The sequence below is a fragment of the Cannabis sativa genome, chromosome 5 (genome assembly GCF_029168945.1).
Source record: "Cannabis sativa cultivar Pink pepper isolate KNU-18-1 chromosome 5, ASM2916894v1, whole genome shotgun sequence".
NCBI lineage: Eukaryota > Viridiplantae > Streptophyta > Magnoliopsida > Rosales > Cannabaceae > Cannabis > Cannabis sativa.
The window spans coordinates 70,297,553-70,321,895 of NC_083605.1; the positions used below are offsets into that span (position 1 = coordinate 70,297,553).

The 24,343-nt window shown below is 29.0% G+C and overlaps 2 protein-coding genes across 3 annotated transcripts; one reads left to right on the top strand and one right to left on the bottom strand.

Moving 5' to 3' along the window:
* Positions 1–562: 562 nt before the first annotated feature.
* On the top strand, positions 563–9,403 carry LOC115718031 (uncharacterized). 2 transcript variants are annotated; one of them, XM_061116075.1, is made up of 7 exons: positions 563–1,226; positions 1,336–1,404; positions 7,066–7,166; positions 7,248–7,489; positions 7,573–7,884; positions 7,960–8,049; positions 8,132–9,403. In XM_061116075.1, the coding sequence occupies exons 2-7, from the start codon at positions 1,397–1,399 to the stop codon at positions 9,089–9,091; spliced, it is 1,713 nt and encodes a 570-aa protein (XP_060972058.1). In that variant the 5' UTR covers positions 563–1,226; positions 1,336–1,396; the 3' UTR covers positions 9,092–9,403. The 2 variants fall into 2 exon arrangements, with proteins under 2 accessions (XP_060972058.1, XP_060972059.1); XM_061116076.1 differs by lacking the exon at positions 1,336–1,404.
* A 5,733-nt stretch (positions 9,404–15,136) lies between these two features.
* LOC133038477 (classical arabinogalactan protein 9) lies at positions 15,137–15,643 on the bottom strand. Its single transcript, XM_061116641.1, has one exon. It carries the CDS (start codon positions 15,641–15,643, stop codon positions 15,137–15,139), a length of 507 nt encoding a protein of 168 aa, XP_060972624.1.
* Between the last annotated feature and the right edge of the window lie 8,700 nt (positions 15,644–24,343).

The following is a 24,343-nucleotide window of genomic DNA, read 5'->3' on the forward strand; positions in this document are numbered from 1 at the left end:
TTAAAGAAATATATTTATTAATTAGTAAACATTAAATTTTATTGTATTTTTTATTAATTAAAAAGAACATTTCTATATATTTTATTACTATGTTATTTATTTTTGTTCGATATGTTATTTATGTACATCATTCGCATAAAATTTTTGTGTAATAAATCTATATATGTTATTGCTAATAATATAAAATAACTCAGTTAAAAAAAACTGATCTCACAAACTAAATATATATATATCGTAATATTTTATTTATAATAAATGATAATATTATTAATATTTAAATTTATTTATTAATTCAAAAATATTATTCAAATTAATATGATGGAAGGTAATAATTTAATCCTACCTTTTTTTAAGGTATGAACATTACCCTCCTCAAGGGTAGTTATATTACTAGGGGAATAACATTCCAAGGCTAAACCCTCAAAACAAACAAGATAATGTTTCACATTACCATTCTCTTACTAAGATTAACCTATTCCAAACAGCCTCTCAGAGTTATTATACTAATATATTTTTAAATATATATATATTTTTTAATAGAAAAATATATATATTTAGAGAGAGAGAATCCAATGCTTTATTTATTTTCGTTCAAGCTTTTCCTACACCCAAAAAAGCAAGACCCTTCATATATATAATTCGATCAAATTTAATCACATTATCAATAACGACCTGTCGTTGGTAGCTTTTATTATTATTATTATTATTTTGTCAGAATTGTAATTAACAACGACATGTTTTTTGCCAACAACAATGTCGTTATTGATAATTATATTAACAACGACATTGTCGTTAGGAATAATTTTTTTTTCTTTTGAATTATAGCCGTTGAAAGAGGCGGCAATTTTCCCTCCAATAAAAGACACACTGACACACTGCAACGTGTCAGTCTACCACTAACGACAATGTCGTTAGTAGTAGTCGTTGGGACTAAATTCCCCATCTGATCCCCATTAAATCATTTCTCCCATTTCAAACCAACCCCATAACCCTAGCTGCGTTTTCCAAACCCACTTTCAACATTCATCTCCATCTCTTCATCTATCCTTTTCTTCATCTTCCTTTTTTTTTCTATTTTTTTTTGCAAATCTTAAATTTGTGGCTGAACCATATTGTCGCACCACCACAGTGTCGTCACCAACCCTTGTCGGACCACCACACTGTTGTCGGCTCCTTTCCAACGCCGCCTGAACGTCGCCGAACCACCTCACCGCCGCTATTTTCAGGTAATATCATTTTATTTTCTTTAATAGTTATATATAATATGTATATTTATTTATATTTATATATTATTTTAATAATTTGTTTTTATTTTTTTTGTTGAAATTCTTTTAGATATAGTTGTGTTACTATCTATACTGGAGTCACTATAAGCAACTCAGACAATATTTTTATAATGCAATCGTGAGTTTTTTTTTTCTTATACTTGTTCATTATATGTTTATTTTTGTTACTTGTAAATATTTGTAATTTTTATAATATATAAATCTGTTTTACAAAAAAAAAAAAATTGTGTATAATTTTTTTAAAAAAACAGATTTATTATAATTTTGAAAATAAAAAATAGATTATATATGTGAATTTTTTTTTTTCTAAATGTTAATAAATTGTTTAATATATTTTGAAAATATGTAATTTTTTTGAATAAAAAAAAAACTGTAAATGTAAAAATATTATAAAACTCTGATGTATTTGGAAACTTTTGAAGTATTTAGAGTAGGTTTTTATATTTTTGGATATCCAAAAATGTAAATGTTATGGCGATTAAAATTTTGACATAATAAAAAAAAAAATTATGTTAATTTGATAATTTAAAATTAGTTAGGGTGCGTTTGGAAAGCCACAATGTAACTGAATTTGTGTGTAATTAGAGGTAATTATACAATTTGACATGACCATGTAATTACCCTGTAACTATGTAATTGGAAGTAATTGAGGGCTTCCAATTACACTCTCTAATTCTCATGGCCCCCCATGAGAATTGAATGTAATTACACTGTGTAATTACTAAAAACTTTCCATATTAAACATTAGCTACTAAAAAATATTATTTTCTCATGTAATTACTAACTATTTTATCAAACAAGATATTAGGAATTCATATGTAATTACCACCTTATATCGAAACACACCTTGCATTTTAAAGTATAGTGTAATTACTAGACTATGTAATTACCACCCTAGTAATTACTTTACCTAGTAATTACATAGTTACTTAATTCCAAACGCACTCTTAGTAATTTCATAATAAAATTATATTTAAAATTAAAATGGGTTATTTTTTAAATTAGTAATTATTTAAAAAATTTAATGGATAAAGTTTAAAATTAAGTAATTTAACTAAGAAAATATTTTTGTTTTTTTATTAAAAAAATTATTATAAAGATTTAGATAATTAATAAATAATAAATAGATAGATAATTAGATTATTATTTAATTAAATAAAAATAATTTAAATAATTTAATATCTATTTATTTATAAACATATAAAAAAATTATAATGAAATTAATGTAAAAAGTGATTGATTTAACTAAGATAATATTTTTGTATATTTTTAACAAAATAATAATAAATAATTAGATAATTAATAAATAAATATAATTAATTTAATAATTAATAAATCCTTTTTAATAATTAATAAATAATAAGTAGTTAGATAATTAATTTAATATTAAATTAAATAAAAATAATTTAAATAATTTAGCATCTATTTATTTATAAACATATAAAAATTTCATGTAACTAATTTAAAAACTAGTTAATTAACTAAGATAATATTTTGTATATTTTTTACAAAATAACATAAAATAATTAGATAATTAATAAATAAATATAATTAGTTGAAAATAAATAATTAATAATTTAATATTTAATTAATTTAATAATTAATAAATCCTTACAATAAAAAGAATTAATTATTAATAGATAATAAGTAGTTAGATAATTAATTTAATATTCAATTAAATAAAAATAATTTAAATAATTTAGTATCTATTTATTTATAAACATATAACAAATTTATGTAGCTAATTTAAAAATTAGTTAATTAACTAAGATAATATTTCTGTATATTTTTTAGAGAATAATAATAAATAATTAAATAATTAATAAATAAATATAATTAGTTGAAAATAAATAATTAATAATTAAATATTTAATTAATTTAATAATTAATAAATCCTTACCATAAAAAGAATTTATGATTAATAAATATTTAGAATTATCAAAATAATATTGAAAATAAAAGTTAATAATGTTTCATAAAATGACATAAAATTAGACTTAGTTCAACTTTTATATAAATTCATAAAAATTTTGTTTCACAAAAAAGTTTGATTATAATTCATTCAACGTAAATTTTTTGGTAGATGACAATCAATAAGACTTGGGTGATCATGAGAAATCGTAAGGATTTAAGTTATTAGGAAGGTCTCCAAGTCTTTATTGCACTCGCGTCTAAACACAAAGATTGTGAGAGAAGAATTTTTGGTCTTTGTGTTAAATGCAAGAATACCAAATTGCATCCTTTGAAGACTTTGGAGGTCCACATCTTTACAAAGGGTTTTGAAAGCAGTTATGAGAGGTGGATTTACCATGGGGAGTCGAATGAACCTGTCGAGGCTAACATCAATGTCAATGGAGATGAGATGGTTGATGTAATTAAAGATTTCTTCCCTCCTATAAATGATGACGAAAGAGCTGTTGATGATGACATGCTGAGGGGTCAATATTATGATGACATGTTTGAGGAGATTGAGGTAGAGTTGTATCCTGGTTGTGATTGGATATCCTCCCTAAACTTTATAGCAAAGTTGATGCACTTAAAAAATTTAGAAAAAATACTAAATTATATCTTTAATGAATTGTTGAAGTTGCTGAAGTTTTCATTTCCGAAGGAGAATAAAATTCATGCAACACACTATGTGACGAAGAAGAAATTAAGAAAATTAGGATTAGGGTACGAATCAATCCACGTATGCAAGAACAATTGTTGCTTATTTTACAATGAGCATGCCTCGAAAGATTTTTGTCCGGTGTGCGGGACCAGTAGATGAATTAATGAGAACACAAGCGGAAAAAGAGTAGCGCATAAAGTGATGAGTTACTTTTTGTTGACTCCTCGATTGAAAAGATTATATAGTTCAAGACATACAACCAAAGAGATAGTATGGCATCGTACTGGTCGTGTGAGAGAAAATGGTGTTATGCGTCATCCTGTTGATTCTGCCGTGTGGAAAGACTTTGATAGCATACATCCTGACTTTACAAGAGATCCTCGGAATGTTCGCTTAGGCTTAGCTACTGATGGATTTAATCCTTTCGGCAACATGAGCCTTTCATATATAATATGTGGTCTGTAGTGTTGGTGAATTACAATTTGCCACCTTAGATGTGTATAAAAGATAACAATTTCATGTTGACTCTCCTTATTCTTGGACCGAAGTCACCTGGTACGGACATGGATGTATGTTTAAGGCCATTGGTGGGTGAGTTGAACATATTGTGGACTCATGGTGTTTAAACAAGAGATGCTACAAGCAACTCAATGTTCAACATGCGCGCAGCTCTTCTTTGGAAAATTAATGATTTTCTTGCCCATAATAGCTTGTCAGGATGGAGTGGACAGGGATATAATGCCTGTCCTACATGCAACGAGGATACTAGTTCCATTCGAGTGATTGGTAAGACATCTGATGTTGGCCATAGACATTTTTTGCCATCCAATCATCGTATGAGAAAGGATTGTGAATTTGATGGAAATGTTGAGAAGAGACTTCCGCCAACATGATTTACTTGTTCTGAAATATTAGAACAAGTGAATGGTCTATCAGAACGAGCTCCGGGGAAAAAAAAAGAGGTGAGACTGATACTAAATGGAGGAAAAAATGTATTTTTTATGAACTTGAGTATTGGAGTACAAATGAGTTGAAACACAACATCGATGTTATGCATGTTGAGAAGAATATTTGTGATAGTATTCTTGGCACTCTCTTGGATAATGACAAGTTTAAGGACACCACTAATGCTAGACAATTAGATTTGAAAAATATGAGAATTTATCAATCCTTATGGATTTCAAAGATGCTCACAAAAGATTGCTAAAACCCATGCCCCTTATGTGTTGACTACTAATGATAAGCAAGTGTTTTGTAAATTTTTGAAGGAAGTTAAATTGCCAGGTAGATTTTGTTCGAACTTGAAAAAGAAAGTAACTAATGACAATATTGTTGGATTGAAATCCCATGATTGTCATGTCATAATGCAAAGGTTACTTTCAATTTGTATTGGCAAGTTTTTGTCGAAGGAAGTATCAAGCACCATAATGGAATTGTGTAATTTTTTCAAAATTTTATGTTTAAGGACATTGAATGTAAAAGACATGGAGAAGGCCTAGGGAGACCTTATTCACATTTTGTAAAAAATGGAGAGAACTCATCCTCCAGCATTTTTTGATATCACGATACATTTGGTGATACATTTACCTGAGGAATCCATATTGGGTGGGCCAATTTTTATGATATTGATGTACCCTTTTGAGAGGTACGATATATATTAGGCTTTAATATTTTGTTCCATGTACTTCAAAAGTGTGCATAAAAAATTCAACTGTCATGAGGGCAATGAAAATGCTCCTATTCTATCTCATATTTAATAGTTTTTAAATCTCAATGTCGTCCACTTGGTAAGCAAACAATAACAACTCTCGACAAGAAGACTCGCAAAAGAACTAAGTGGTACATATTACAGAATTGTATCGAGATCGAACCTTATATGACATAAGTTAATCAAATTATTACATAATGCTTAATGAATAACATTGTATTATTCTATTTAGCTAAATTTGTAATAATTTTTTCTCTTTTAATAGAGAGCACCTAGAAGTAATCGGACAAAAGGACCCGAATGCTAACCATAATCTTTTACACAAAAAATAATTTCCTTCGTGGTTTCATAAGAAGGTGTGCAAGTATTTCTTTCCATATTATTTACTTAATCTAAATTATCAAATCTCTCAAATTTTGATTGTTATGCGTCTTTTTTCAAAAATTTTGATTTGTGTGCAAGTATTTCTTTCCATATTATTTACTTAATCTAAATTATCAAATCTCTCAAATCTTGATTGTTATGCGTCTTTTTTCAAATTTTTTGATTTGTATAAGCGCGAGTCATTAGAACATAGTGATGAATTGCTAGCTTTAGCATCTAGCTCTGATCTTGTTGTGTATTCATATCCGGCATGTTAGTTAATGGAGTTCAATTTGTTGTACACAGTCGAGATAAAGATTACTATACTCAAAATAGTGGGGTGTCTGTTGCAAGGACAGAAGGTTTTCACTATTATGGGAAACTTGAAGAAATATTACATTTGTCCTTTAGTGGTGCATATCCAGTAGTATTATTTCGATGTAAGTGGTTCAACACAGATCCGAGAAAGAAAAAAATCATTACCAAAAATAATATCACTAGCATAAATGTTAGTGGTGTATGGTACAAAGATGATCTGTACATTCTTGCTAATCAAGCTAAACAAGTTTTCTTTGTGAATGATCTAGTTAGAGGTAAAAATTGGAGAGTTGTTCATAATATCCATCACCGCCAAATTTGGGAAAATATTTTGGATGCTTCAAATGAGACGGATGATGTTGATGTTGTACGTGACACAAACTCATCAAATTTTACACTATCAGTGGATTTGGGGGAGTTGATTGAGCAACAAACTAATGAACCACCAAGAATTGTAGATGTCCCTCAAAGTTCCGAGATGGTTGCAAATGTTGATGATATTAGGGATGACAAAGATGAAGAAATTTTAGAAGACGTGGATGATGATTTGCTTATTGATCATCTTGAAGATGAAATTTAAGATGTGCCCGCAACAAATTTACATTTCATTAGTGATGATGATTGTGAATAATGGATTTTAGTATTGTTTGTATTGATGACTAATTATTTTTCTTTCATTTTGATTTAAGAAATTATCATTGTATTATTATTTAATAATTAATGGGTTGTTCGTATTCTCTTAAGTAAGGGCTCATATGATTTTATTATTCCTTTTTTAGCATAAAAATGTCAGCAAATGTTGCTAATTATCATGGTGGAGATGGCGATGGGGATGACCCGTTAGATTCTACTGGGGTACCTGCTGCGTGCGAGACTTCTGGTATTTTTGTTATTTTTCTATTTAAGTATTTAATTTGTTAATTCAAATGTTCATACATATATATTTTCGATGACAACATAGGCGGTGAATCGAGGAAAGGCCGTGGGAAGAATGTTTTGGTAAATTTAGAAGAGAGAAGAAAAAAAGCTGGTGTCTCGTTGCCATTAGAAGTTGACAATGTCTCAAACAAAATAGTAGGATTGGAGAGTAAAACTTTTCCTCGTTTGATAGGGCGAGAGATTACATTGCATGTGCCTGGACATTATTCAAGTTGGGAAAATGTCCCGGAGCAGTTTGAACACCTCATCTTAACCAAACTTAAGGTAAATATTTTGAAATTTATATCTAAATTAATAAATGTCATTATTACAATGTTATTTTAATATTTTTTTTTTGTCATACGCAGCATTATTACCAGATGGACAGCAATCCAAAACTAATAGCTATTTCGATAGCTGAGATGGCCGAGAAATACAAAACGAGAAAGAATATTAGACTGGCACATTTCAAAAAATATTACCAAAACCCAGAAGACTTTGAAAATGCAGTCAAGAACCCTCCCAATGAACTTAGTGAAGAACAATGGCGACTAATATGTCAATTATTCACAACTTCTGAATTTATTCAACGGTCTAAGGAAAACGCTCTCAATCGGCAAAAGATGAAATATTCTTCAACACAAGGGTCGATAACTATGGCTAAGACTCTTCATCAAAATGTAAGTTAATATATTAAATTTCTATTTTATGAAGTTTACTTTAAATACAATTTCTTAACAAGTTATATTTATCAGCAAGAAAAGAGTTACATTGAGACTTGGAAAGATTGTCATACAAAGAAAGGCACACACACCTTTATCAATGAGGCTGCCAAAAATAAATATGTAAGACTATGTAAAATAATTACTTTTAAATATATTCAAATAATTGTAACTTTGGTTGGTTTCTAACTTATTCTTATTATAGGAAGAGATGGTGATAACCCGAAATAGTGCTCCTGAATCTTCACAAGTTTCTAAGCTTGAGATACTTCGGCAGACTCTTGGAGAGAGGCGTGCCCATCAGCGAGGAGTGGGTCGCAAATTGAAAGGGCAATCATCAGGACGACACTCACAACCTGCAACTACTGATCAACCTGACTTACAGGAAATAATTGTTGAGATGCAGAAACAAATACAGATGTTGACTCAACAATTGTCACGTGAACGTCGAGAACCAATAGATGTTGAGATGAATGATGCAGCTCCAACCCAACCAATGCGTCCACAACTGTCTGGCTCTCAAATGCCTGGAGATGGATTTGGTCCATCTTTTCAGCCAATGGGTTTTCATCATCAGCAGCCGCAGCACACTCCTATTTCGTTTCAGCAACTGCTACAGCAGCCTCCTGTTCCTTTGTCTGCATCATTAACTCCTGAACAATTTCACAGTCAAATGTATCAGTCATACTTGCAGTTTTTGGCACAGTCGCCAAAAAATTTGCAAGTAGTGATGAATATGATGATGCAATTGCCTCAGACGTCTCATGTGTCACAGTCTCGAATGCCACAAATGATGCCGACACAACATATGTCACAGATGCCGCAAAATGTTCAGATGATGTCGACAGAAGGGCAGCAATATCAGCAAACATCACAAACAATGTCGACACAACCATGGCAGCAGACATCGCAGACGATGCCGACACAACTAGGGCAGCAGACATCGCAGACAATGCCGACACAACAAGGGCAGCAATATCAGCAAACATCACAAACAATGTCGACACAACCATGGCAGCAGACATCGCAAATAATGCCGACACAACCAGGGCAGCAGACATCGCAGACGATGCCGACACAACCAGGGCAGAAGACATCTCAGACGATGCCGACACAACCAGGGCAGAAGACATCTCAGACGATGCCGACTCCACATGGTCAGTAGACATCTCAAATGATGACAAGTTCGCAAATGTCGCCATACTACCCATAAATACTGAATGTTCCTAGAGATGCTAGTGATGATGACGATGCTACTACAAACTTCTTTTAGAATTTTATTTTAGTTTTACGAACTATTAATTTTATGTTTATTGATATTTTATGAACACTCACTCTATATTTAAGTAAGCAGTATTGTAATGTTTGTGACTCACTCTTTATTGTAATGTTTGTGACTCTAAATATTTATTATGAAAAAGTATTTACTATTTTTACTCTAAATTTCATGAATTAATTAATTTAATTATTTCATATATTAATTAATTAAAAAATATAAATATTTAATATAATTTTAGAAATTAAAACAAAATAAATTTAATTTTTTTAAAAAAAAAAACATAATTAACAATGACGATAATGTTGTCGTTGATAACATAATCAATGACGATATTGTCGTCGTTGATGTACACAAATATTCAAAAAAAAATTAAGTATTATCAATGACGATATTCAGATGATGTCGACAAACAAGGGCAGCAGACATCTCAAATGATGCCGACTCCACATGGTCAGTAGACATCTCACATGATGACAAGTTCGCAAATACCGCCATACTACCCACAAATACCGAATGTTCCTAGAAATGCTAGTGATGATGACAGTGCTACTACAAACTTCTTTTAGGGCTCGTTTGGTACGCCGTATAAGGGTCGTATTGTATTAAATAATACATAACACTATGTTTGGATTAAGTAATGTATTGTATTAATTATTACGACCAAATTTTTTAATACAATATATGTTGTATTATTTAATACATAATAAATAGTCCGTATTAGCTTGTATTATAATATTTACAAAGAATTTGGGGTCAACACCAATCTCCGACCCGAACCCGAACCCGAACCTGAACCCGGACCCGAGACCCCCGCCCGGACCCCGGACCCGGACCCGAGACCGAGACCCAGACCCCGGACCCAGACCTCGACCCAGACCCGGACCCCGACCCGGACCCGAACCTCGGACCCAGACCCGGACCCGAACCCGGACTGAACCCGGAACCGAACCGGACCGAGACCCGGCCGGACCCGGACCGAACCGGACCCGAGACCCCAGCCCGGACCCCGGACCCGAACCCGGAGTCGAGATCCCTGCCCGTATCCTAGACCGGACCCAGACCTAGACCCGGACCTAGACCCGGACCTGGACCCCGGACCCAGACCCTGGACCGGACTGGACCGACCCGAGACAAGGACTGGACCGGACCCGGACCGAACCCGGACCTCGGACCGAACCGAGACCCGGCCGGACCGGACTATCCTGGACCGGACTGAACCGAACCGAACTGGACCGGACCGGACCGGACCGGACCCCGGACTCGGACCGGACCGGACCCGAGACTCGGACCGGACCGGACCGGACCGGACCGGACCGAACCACGAACCGGACCGGACCGAATCTGGACCCTGGACCCGAACCCCGGACCTGGACCCGGACTCGGGTCCCCGACCCGGACTCGGACCCAAACTCAAACCGGGACCCGGACCCGTAGTTGGTGTTGGGATCAAGTGTATTAAAAATATATTATAACTTTACACAATTAATTAATATAAGTCAATACCAAACATTGTATTGTATTAAATAATACTAATATAATACAATACAATACAACACAACACAGCACAATACAATACAATACATTACAATACGGCGTATCAAACGAGCCCTTAGAATTTTATTTTAGTTTTACGAACTATTAGTTTTATGTTTATTGATATTTTATAAACACTCACTCTATATTTAAGTAAGCAGTATTGTAATGTTTGTGACACAGTCTTTATTGTAATGTTTGTGACTTTAAATATTTATTATGAAAAAATATTTACTTTTTTTACTCTTAATTTCATAAATTAATTAATTAAATCATTTCGTATATTAATTAATTAAAAAATATAAATATTTAATATAATTTTAAAAATGAAAACAAAATAAATTTAAATTTTTTAAAAAACATAATTAACAATGACGACAATGTCGTCATTGATAACATAATCAATGACAATATTGTCGTGATGTGCACAAATATTTAAAAAAAAAATAAAAAATTAAGTATTATCAATGATGATATTGCCGTCATTGATATTGTATATTGCCAACAATTTTAAATGTCGTTGTTGATAATATTTTTTGCCAACAAACTTTTTCTGACGACTTTTCATCAACAAAATGTCATTATTGATATGCATTACTAACAAAAAAGGAGCATTTCACTAACGAAATTTGTCCTCATTGATCTATGAATTAGGCGGTTGATTATTTAACTCATTTTTCTAATTCTAACTCTGGTCGTGTCTCTAACAGGGAGATGTCCCAATTGAATTGCAGGCTATTATTTTAATTTATGGACATTCAAAAAATTTATTATTTATAAAAAAAAAATATGTATTTGGTATTTTTAAATTATAATAAGTATATAAGAAATTTTAGATTACTCAAAAAAAAAAAAAAACTAATTTGTATGGTTTGTTAACATAAAATTATAATAAATAAAAAATATTTTTTTTAACAAAAAAAAAAAAAACTAAAGATTTAAATTTTATTTATTTTATTATAATATTATTTATTTTAAATATATTTTTTTAGTACTATATAATAAATAAGTAAATATATTTTAATATAATAAATGGGTAAATACCATTTTGGACCCTCTGTTTTATAAAAGTTACTAATTGGACCCTGTGTTTTGTTAAATGACAAAATGGACCCTGTATTTTTTAAAATAGTACAAATAGGACCCTGAATTGATTTTTTGTCAAAATAAAATTTAATTATAATCTGATCTAAAAGTGCTATGACAAAACTGTTTACATTTTTTGTATCTGTTCGTATTAAGCATTGTCTTCAAGTTGGTTGTATTAAAAAAAAAAAGTTGTCAAAAATTAAGCTCAGGGTCCTATTTTTACTATTTTAAAAAATACAGGGTCCATTTTGTCATTTAACAAAATACAGGGTCCAATCTGTAACTTTTGCAAAACACAGGGTCCAAAATGGTATTTACCCTAAATAAATTTATTTTATTTTAGTATAAATATTATATATTTTATTACTAATATATTATATATTTAGGTTCTACCAACAAATAAATTATTCAATATATAAGCTAATTTTTAATTGTGTACTAAAAATATTTATAGCACAGCTTTTAGTTTTTTTTTTTTTAAAAAAAAATAAAATAAAATAAAATTGGGAAAGTCGGACCCTAACACCAAATGAGTGTCATATAAATACATAGTGATATAATACATACTTTTTCAAAATAGTAAATCCTGATTATTAAAAAATAAATAACTTAAACTTTATGATACTATACTATCAAACTGTGCATATACCACTTATTAATAAAATCTCTTGAAATACAAATTTTACAGTAGTATGTAGAGATGGAAATTGGTCGGTTAATGTACGGGGAATGCAATCCCCGCCCCCATCCCCGCTACCTATTTATACCCCCATCCCCGCCCCATCCCCGTCTAATAACCAACGGATTCGGGGTAGGGGAATACCCATCGGTTATGGGGAACCCATCGGGTATCCATTAAGGTAAAATGAAAAAAAAAACATTAATTTAAAATAATTGAAAAAAAATAAATTAAACCAATATTCTCACAAATATTTATTATACATTCATAATTCATAGAAGATAAAAGATAAAACTACTTAAAAAAAGCATAACATAATAGAAAATAAAAACTAAATATGTCTCAAAGTTTGAAAAAAAAACAAAAAAAATTATATATATCTATATCGGGGTCGGATATGGTGCGGATAGTATTATCCCCGCCCCATCCCCGCTTCGGGTATTGAAACTGTCCCCCACCACCGCCCCATTAACCACTAAGATGGGGAATCCCCACCCCATTAGGGGCGGGTCCCCGCGGTTACCCATCCCCGCGGTATAAATTTTCATCTCTAGTAGTATGTACTTCTATTATATTTTATTCAATTTTATGATGCAATTAATAGTAGTTGATAAATAAAAGAAAAAACTAAATACTTTTCATTCTTTTTTACTTTAATGATTAAAAAAATTAAATAAAAAAATGAATTATTATTATAAAAAAATCTTTTATTCTATAATTCATTAATGTAAAATAAGTGAATAATATTTAATTTTGCATTCATTTATAATCAACTATCATCTACCACTTCACTTATTTATTATTACGATAAAATTAAATAAAATACAATAAAAGAACCAATAAAATATTTATATTTCAAATGATATTTTTAACTTTTGGTAAGCAAAAAAAGTTTTATTGCTCAAGACTCAACCAAAACATAACCTCAAAGAAAATTGTTAGGCATCCTCATTTTGTTCCGAATTGTAATCTCTAATAAAAAATATAGCTCCATGAGTAAAAGCTCTCTCATAATAAATGGTGCAATGTATTACCTTGATTACAATTTGGCAACCCATTCTCTATCTATACAACTAATTTTCTCTACATGTATATGAGAAAATTTATCACTAAGTGCTCTTTTAATTTTATATACAACCTATTTATAGTATAAATTTTTTGGCTCCATAAAGTGTCATTTCTAGAACTTCAAATTATGGTATACTATATTTTTTACTATTTCAAAAGATATTATTTACAAGATGTGTACTATAAAAGTACAATTTGGTATTGTAAAAATTCAAAGACAAAAATAGTAATTATATATATATATGTAAACACAATCTTAGTTTAGTAAGATGTAATTAAGTTTGAAGACTTTGGTGTTGATCTTGACTTGGTTGTGTTAAGATGTAATTAAATTTTTAGTCGGCGGTCCTATTATTTTGTTTGTTTGTTTTATTTCTTGACAGAAATGTTGTGAAAGTCATAAATGTGAGTGGGGCTAAGTCTCAAAGGCACCATGTGCGCATATCACTTTCTTAGTGTTGTATTATTTGTCACATTCACATATGTATATCATATATTAGACCCACCAATATATATATTTACAAAGCCATTGTATCCTCATATCAATATGCCTCCCACCCATAAAAGGCCAACTTCTTTTGATGGCTCCCTCTCTTCCCCTACCCAAAAGCTAAATATTCACTATATATTCACCACTAGTTACATATATACATATATATACATATATATACACAAACACACAGCTCAGCACCAAAAACCTTTTCTTTCTTGATCTCTTATATTCTCTTTTCCCCACCATTTTCTACCCATTCATTACTACTTCCCCATATCTACTCTTCTTTTCTCTTAAGGGACCTCAACCTACTTTTTACAAGTGTCTTTAAAGCTTTTCTCTTTTCAACCTATCTTTTAGCATTTTTTTTTTTGAAAGAAATTTCATTACATTTTTTAGAAATCAAAAAACAATTTGTGTAAGATTTTGAGATTACTAATAAAGCCAATGAATAATATCCATCAAAACCTTATCAAAATTATTATGTTATTAAAATATTACTATTGTGGTAAACATACACCTTTCGTGATTATCTGAATTCATATTAACTTAAGTGATGTTAGCACTTTATAGTGCCTCTTTTGTATAGTTAAATCTACATTTAATTACTTGAATTTGTTAAGTTGATGAGAACCATAATTATATAGTGGTAAATATTTCTATTTTGAAAAATGCCCTTTTCCTCTATATAAAAATGTTAGTTATTTAACTGATTATTAGACTTAATTTCGTTTATTTTTCATTGTATAAAAGTGAATATAACTAAAAAAATATCACATAATGAAATACAAACAATAATCAAGTCTCACTTATTTGGCTAAAGTCAAAATGCTAAAAAGAAAAACATAATCATATGAACTAGACCACCAAAAACCCTCACATATCACAAATGGAGACCCCCAAGAATCCATAAAAATATACCAAAAAAAAAAAAATTACAGAAACAAGAACAATATGTTTCTAAATAAGAAAAAGAATACACAAATAAATATTTAAATCTACATCAATTTAATCTCCACACCTCACAACGGTGCTCCATTATTATTATTCAATTTATTTAGTTATTCTTTTAGAAAAGAAGTACTGCTGCTACTCCTCCCAAAATTACCATCATACCCATCTTACTTCCCTTAACGCACGCGCTGCCACCGGCCGGCGTCGATTCCACTGGTGACTCGCTCCCACTGTCAGGTCCCGGGCCAGCTGCCGGTGACCCCATAGGTGTCATTGGGCCCGGCGGTGTCTCAACTGGGCTTTCCGTAGGTGAGCTACCCATGGTCGGTGGGCTTGCCATCATTGTTGGTGGGCTTGCCATCATAGTTGGTGGGCTGGCCATCATAGTTGGTGGGCTCGCCATCATTGTTGGTGGGCTTGCCATCATTGTTGGTGGGCTTGCCATGGTACTCGGCGGCGTGGCACTGACAGGTGGCGGTGTTGAAGGAGTTGAAGGGGTTGAGGGTGGCATCGACATGGAACCGGTTGGGGCAGTAGCCGGTGGCATCATCATTTGAGCAGTGGAAAATGCTGCAAGAGTTAGGGAGACAGCTAGGAAGAGGGTGGCGCGTGTGAGACCCATTTCTCCGGCCGCCAGAGCGCGTCGGTATATATATATTTATATATTTATAGAGAGAGAGAGAAGAGAGAGAGGAATAGGAATAAGAGTAGGAGCTGGAGTGAGGTGAGGTTTGATATATAGAGGAAAATTTTAGGAGAATTTGATCTTTAATTGTGGACACAATTGTAAAGCTCATCAAAATTGAGTGTCACTCATCGTAATATTGTGACACGTGTTATTCCAGAATGGAATTTTAGAAAGTAAAAGAATATAATAAATTTTGTATTTATTTATTTTTGTCTTAAGATGATCATTATGTATAACTATAAAGATAATGATTGTCACTTTATATTGTTAATAATAAGATTACATCATTAAGGATTCTTCTTTTCTTTTTTTTTTATCTTCATATTGGCTTGACACGTAGGAAGGAAATAATTGTTTTTTAACCACACTAATAATAACACTATCATTAAAGAGCACATTCTAATACTTTATGTTAATTAAGTTTAGGGATATATGAGGTAACAATCGTGAGAACATATCATACTAGTTTATAATATGATATTAGTACAAGGCATAAATTTTCATGTTGAATAATTGATATTAAAATGCTTTGAGCATAATGGAAAGTTAATTGTTCAAAAGGAAAAAAAAAGTGTTTTGAGCATAATTTTATAAATATACATTTATTTTTTGGCATTTGTAAAAGTTATAATATATATGGAACATTTTTAATGGTTACAATAAATATTAATTTAAAAAATAATATATTATTAAATTTTGATCGATAAATTATAAAATAGAAATTAGAGTATATATTTAATTTAACTACTTAATTAAAAAAATATTTATTTTTACACTATCAAAAATATTCTATTTTGTCCATCATTCTGTGTTAAGTACGGTGATGAGTGGGGTGGTGCAGGATGATGTGGACCCATTTCGATGTCCTAAGACAATTGTACTTGCCTCCTTTTGTGAGGATTCAAAATCATCTTCATTTTCCCATTGAGTAAAAGTGAGCTTTCGCCGAATTTCGTGACTTCTAACCTAATAATCTCGTTTTGTGGTGGCTCTGAGATTGATAAATGTATTCAACAGAGGTGTTATCAGGGTGTTTTGTTTAGGACTGGGAGTATGGCGTCTTTGGTTACTCTAGAGGATTTTTCCTTATGGATACCGACTGATGATAGCTCTGCCAAAGATATCATCTCCTGATCTTTGGTTGGGTGATTCTTTGCGAAGAGACTGGTTCCTAAGGTTCAGATGAGAGATGTCATTAAGGGTATGTGGAAGCTATCTCAAGGATGGAAGATGCAAGGTGGCCAAAAATACTTTTGTGTTTTGCCTCAACAAAGCTTCAAAGGCTCACACTATTTTAACAAATGCTCCTTGGTCTCCATGTGATGGTCTTATCTTGGTTAATGCGATACCAAAAGACGGGCGATGGCAATTGGCTGACTTGGATACCTTATGTTGGAAGTTGTTTTATCAGAATCTAGATTTACTAACATGTATGTTGATTATAATTCTATAATCTAACACCTTAAATATGAATTTCCTAATATGATGAAAAAAATACATATAAAGTTTAGTTTAGAAAATCTTACATTGATGGCAGCAGAATAATAATGACTCCTTCTATTTAGATCTCTAGCCCTTGATTCCTTTCTGTAGCAGAGCATTATCAAGATCTGAACTTGAATTTTCTCTTCTTTAGTTTGGTTGGATTCTTCACAATTGATGATGAAGAAGAAGACGGGATTTCAAAATACAAAGAAGGAGGCTCTCAATTTTCTAGTTGTCTGACAAAGAATGAAAACTTGGTTATTAGAGTTGGATGAGAATGAGAGTCATCTTATTCCTTTTATAGTATTCAACCAGGATTTAGAATTTAAATTATATGGATTAAAAAAGATAAAATAATGGCTAAAAATTACTTAAGTGACCGGCCATATATAGTGGGCCTCACTAGTTACAATTTTGTTATTTTATTCAACAATTTATATTTTCTTTCATTAATACCATATTTTCCAATTTCAATCTTATAAATGTCAAAATTATTTATTTAATAATTATAATTAATTATTAAATAAAATTATTATTTAACTTATTTATTAATTAGATCTTACAAAGTCTCTTAATTAACAAATAAACCATAAAACTTCTTTTCTTCATAATTAAGCCCTTCCTTAGTGAAAATTCATAAAATCTTATTTAGAATTATAATTGATTAATTAAAATCAATTAACTGAGTCTACAAGCAGTATTATCTCAACTAGTGTGGAGACCATGAGCCTATATATTCAAACTTCTAATAAGTATATCTAGAATTTACCAAGTAAATTCTCTAATTTATTAATTTCTCTTGACTCCCTATAGATTCAGAATGACACTCTTAATTATATAGAACGCTTTATATATTTTAAGATATATATATACGCTATTAATTATTCATTGGTATAATTCAAATAATTAAAGATCCTCTAAAGATGATCTACATCAAGTAGGGATAAATTTACTGTTCTACCCTTCAATGTATTTTATCCTTAAAACACTTAGCTACCTATAATTGATATTTCAATAAACTAATATAATTACTGAAATGAGGCCTCAATCATTTATCTCTATTAAGCCAAGCTCGAAGGAAATCATCATTTCACTTCTATGCCTTTATAGAAGCTATAGATTTCATATCAATGATTAGCGCTCTCACTCAATTATACTATCACGTTCCAAAGATGTGAGTATAGGGCCGATCTAATTGGTCAGTTTTAACGAACAACTCTAAGAACATAAATAACACAGTTAAGATCGAACCTAACCATATCAGGATTAAGATCTATTGACCTAAGATCAACTAGGTGATATTGACTTAGATAGATTTATATAACACAGTAAGTTTATGATATCTTATCCAATGTCAATATCAGCCCAATTCAATGTATACTTCATACATCTGATACTAGCATACTTTGTCAATGCCCTGAAAAAGACATAATATATTTATCCAATGTCTAAGTAAATTTTATCGCTAATTATCATGTCAGTGTAAATCTAGTGTACTGACAAATCATGAGACATAAACTTTTAAAACATATAATCATGATTATATTCCACTGTGTTGACAACACTATAATCATGAATAATTATATGTTCTAGATTTAATAGAATTTATATATTAAATATATAATCATGAAAGCAATCATGTGAACCATGCAATATAAAATGATTTTTAATCTTTTATTAATTAGTAAATCTGACTATATTGAAATGTGTTTTATTTAGGGCATAAAATCACAACACCTTGGCCATTTGGTTTCGTGCTTTAAGAGTCCCCACCATATTCACAGCTTATGAGGAGCGGTGCTTATAGTGAATTGTATGGGAACCTAGTTACATGCTTGTAAAGTCAGGAAAGATGAGTTTTTTCTGAACGAACATGTGTTTACAAGTTTGGATTAAACTTGATTCTGTTCTTATGGTAGGGGCCTCTCTCCCTGACGAAGGAAGCAAAAAGATCTTGTGCTACTTCAAGTTTGAACGCCTCCCTCTAGTATGTTTCAAATGTGGTTTGTGTTGGGCATGAGGAAAAACTTAATTTGCTCTGTTCGAATAAGAATGATATGCCTTGACGATGGTCACTGTGCTCTAGTTGTATGGCCCTTGGTTCCAGTGTGGTCCACATGTTAGGGTTAATGCCCTGAAAAGTTTATAAAGATATTTTTAATTATTAATAAGAGTTGAACATTTTGATATATGCATGAATGTTAAATTATAAATATTTAATATTAAATAATTTATATATAAATATCGAGAAAAAAAAAATATTCATACATAAGGTTGTAACTTGTATTATAAAGAGAATTAAAAATCACTTAGTCACAAATAAAACAGTCAGCAACATATTAAAATTTATGAATCTTTAATCAATAATTGATATTTTCATTTATCGCTATATATTTTCATTTATTCTCATATATGGAACACTTCTTAATGGGTAATACCCATTGATGGGAACTAAAAAAATTTAATAAGGTAATAATCTAATAACCTTTTTATGGCAAGTTTCTAAAAATTATTTTTTTAAAAAAAATTATAAATTATTTTTAAAAATTAATTAAAATTACTACTTTATTATTTTATGAAATTATGAGTTTATTAATAATTTATTATTGTAAAACTAAAAATCATTTACATGTATATTAATGTGTTTTTTTTATTAGAAGAATAGGAGTTTGATTGTGGAATCCAATTGTCTTAATATTATTCATATTCTTAAAAATAAAACGCTACAATACTTCTTAATTAGTTCTTACTTAGGCTATCATTGTTAGAAAAATATTATTACCATTCAATGATTTTTTTGATATTACCATGAATCATTCTCCTAGAATAATTAATGAGGTGTTGTTCATTATTTATATTTTTAGGACTAGGGAACTAAGCCGCGCTTCGCGCGGTGTTGTCTAATTTTTGTAATCTTTATATATATTGCAATTATATTGAGTGATATAATCTAAAATATAATATTTTAATTTGTATTATTATAAACAAAGTAATAGTATTAAAATTATAAATATAATTTACTATTTTTAAAATATATAGAAAGATAGTGATTTTATGAGAAACATTAAAGATTGTAAAATTAACAAAGAAATTACATGTACTTTTATAATAAAATAAATGAAAAAGTTAACTATTTCTAAATTTAATAAACTGACCTTGTATCTGATGATATAGTTATTTTTAAAAGACTATTTAGACTTTTTTTGCTTAATACAAAAAAATAGTTTAACTATTTTTTATTAAAGTTTTTATATTTTGTTTTGTGGTGTCGTTTGAATATTTTCTCCCTTTGTGCTTTTCTTTATATATATATATTGATTATTAGAAAATAAATAACTACTTATACAAAAAATATATAAAAAAAATTTATTGGGTAAGACATTAATCAATCACCTATAAAAAATAATATTTTTTAGATAAAAGAAAGTAAAATAATAAAACTACTACTTATAACCTACATGGATAACATCTAAACGATTTTTAAATGATGTGAGACTTTTAATTTGTATGTGTAGTGTATTTTTCAAAGAAAATAAAAGAATGTGTCATAAAATAAAATAAAACAGGAAGAAAAAAAAATATGCTTTCCTTTTTATATATATATATATATGAGAAAATATTTTAGTTATAGAAAATTATTTTTAATTCGATCACTTAACAATATATAAATCTAGAATAGTAAAATAAAATTCTTAAATTAAAATTCATTTCATAAATATATAAAATAAAATTAAAAATTATTATACAAAGTTAATTATTAGAAAATAAATAACTACTTATACAAATATTTATAAAAAAAAAATTATTGGGTAAGACATTAATCAATCACCCATAAAAAAATAATATTTTTTAGATAAAAGAAAGTAAAATAATAAAACTACTACTTATAACCTACATAGATAACATCTAAACCATTTTTAAATGATGTGGGACTTTTTATTTGTATGTGTAGTATTTTTTTTTTTCAAAGAAAAAAAGAGAATTTATCATAAAATAGAAAAAATAGGAAGAAAAAAAATAGGTTGCCACCTAAACTCTTCTTTTGCTTTCCTTTATATATATATATGTATAAATATATTTATATATTGATTGATAACATCTAAACTATTTTTAAATGATGTGAGACTTTTTGTTTATACGTGTAGGTTGCCACCTAAACTCTTGTTTTGCTTTCTTTTATATATATTGATTGATATATTGATATATATATATATAGTGATGATTGGTAAATTAATTTTAGTTATAAAAAATTATTTTTAACTCGAACATATAAAAATTTAGAATAGTAAAATAAAATTTTTAAACTAAAATTTATTTCATAAATATATATAAAATTAAAAATTATTACTACAAAGTTAATTATGAAAAAATAAATAATTACTTATATAAATAAATATGTATATAAAAAAAATATTGAGTAAGAAATTATTCAATTACTCATAAAAAAATAATATTTTTTAGATAAAAGAAAGTAAAGTGATAAAACTACTACTTATAACCTACATGGATAACTTCTAAACGATTTTTAAATGATGTGGGACTTTTTGTTTATATGTATAGTGTATTTCTCAAATAAAATAAGAGAATGTGTGATAAAATAGAAAAAATAAGAAGAAAAAATAATAGGTTGCCACCTAAACTCCCTTTGTGCTTTCCTTTATATATATATATTGATTGGAAGATGATAATCTTGTCTAGGGGTCAAATATAATTTTTTGTGCTGAAATTCTTGCATGTGTTGGCAATTGTCATTATTCAATAATGTTTATGACACTTTTTTCTTCCTTCATTTTTTTTGTTCAAATTTTCTTCATTGGTTTTGTTCTTATAGATTTGGTAAGCTCAAGTATTTAAAAAAAAAATAAAAACATATAAATAATTGTTTATTATTATAAAATTAAAGATTTTAGGTTTAAAAAAAAATATTATACATTTTATGTGTATTACATTTTAAAACTTAAAATTATTTTTTTTTTATTTTCAGTAATGCAATTTAGAATTCTAGTATGAAGAAATTTTATAAAAAGATAAATATACATTTTTTTTTCTTTTTAATCTTTAAAATGATTTTTATTAAAAAAAAAAGAGTTTGTTAATTTTTTTAGTGTGTTTTATTTTTTAAATAACAATTTCATTTATAAATTTTTTATTTCTGTTAATAGTTTTATCTATTTTAGGAATATAGAGAATAACAAAATAGGAAATATTAATTTTTTAATATTTAATTAATGATTATAAATATCAACCATTAGATATTTGATCCAATGGTTAAGAATAAAATACTCATAATAAAATACTCATACATGAGTAATATCCATTAAGAGCATACCCATATATATATATGGAATACTTTTATTTTATCCTTATAAAGTTTATATTTTTTTCTCAAATAAAAATAATGTATTTTTTTTTATCAATGCTTATTTTTATCAAAAAAAAAAGTTTATTTACGTATTTATTTTTTAAAAAAAAAATTACCATAAAATAATCTTTTTAAACAAAAATAATATTTTTACAAATTTATACCTTAAAACTATAAAAATAAAATTTTCCGTGGAGTAATTGGTGCGTACAAGTGCATGCTCACATTACCATATATCGCCTAAGAAAATGAAGTTTACAAAAGTGGATGTATATGTGTGCAAACTGTATGTGAGTACATATGGGGGACCTTGCCAGCCCAACTGAAAATGACATAAACTATGTCTTTGTCCCCTTATTCTAATCATTATATGTTGTAACTCGTGACTAAGTCTAAGATATTTATTTAGATTTCATATATACATAAACACATTTTTCTTTTTTAACAGGGGTTGAGGTTTTGGTACAACGTATTTGTTGTGATGTTATACATACATACAATATACAACACACACCTATTTTTTCTTTTTGATATGTAGACAGTTATAATCTCCTTTTAATGACACTTTGTAGTTGTTATTATTTAGAATATTTTACTGATTTCAAGAAGATTTAGATAATTTTGTGTCAAAATAAAATTTAAATCATGGTATAATACTATACATTAATTAATTCTATAGCTTCCTTTTTTGACAATTCAAAATCCTTAATTGTGAAGATTGATTTCATACATTTTTAGGGTAGCTAGCTAGCTACTTACCTTTCAAGAAATTGACCAAATGCTCACTAATTAACAAATAATGAATACAAAGGTTAAAGTAACAATTTTTCAAACTTAGATAACATGTATAATTTATTTTTGAATAAAATAATATTTTTACACTCTTGCCTCTTTAATAGTATTCGACTTGTTAATAATACTCTTTGAAAAATAAATTTTACAATAACATAGTCCTTCTATCACATTCTATTCAATTTTAACATAAACAAAATACAATAAATAATAGTTGATAAATAGATGCAAAGTAAATACCTTTTACTTATTTTTACCTTAATAAAATAAAATAAAATAAAATATTCTACTTCAACGACTGTTTCACTTTTAACAGATAAGTATTTCAAGTCTTTTAAGTCCTTATATTTAGTATGAATTGTTTTACCATCGTTCTTTCACATTATCTTTTTCATTATATTAGGTGATAATAGAGTTTTATTTTTTGTTATTTTGTAGGTTGGTTTGTGGAGGGTCTACAATTACAGAGAATTTACCGATAAGTTTAATTTAAAAAATAATTTGTTTGATATTGATTTTCAAGAGTTTCTAATTAGGGTGATAGTTTGTTGTTACTAGCCAAATGGTAATACTTTTGGCTAGTTTTTCTCAGAAATTATGTTTGGTTTTTTAGTTTTTAGTATTGTTGAGCTAGGGTTATGGGTTGTGTGTTAAATTCTAAGTTTATTTTTTAGTTTTATTTTGAAAAATGTTATTCTAATATAACTATATTTTTTTAGTTTGGTGTTGTGATATTTTTCAGTTTTGCTAGCTCTAATGGCAATTTATATTGAGAAGATATTTTTCGATGAGATGGGGTGCTGTTTTGACTTCGTTATAGCTGTATTATCTAAATTTCCGGGAGCAGTTTTGTCCCATGCGGCTCGGAATGAGAATTCTGCAGTGCTTGGTTTGACAAAGCATGCCCTTCGGTTATCTATCCTGGTTTAAGGAAGTGTCGTCGCCAATTGAGGATTGCTGCTTTGTTAATCATGTGTGATTTTAATCACCGCGTC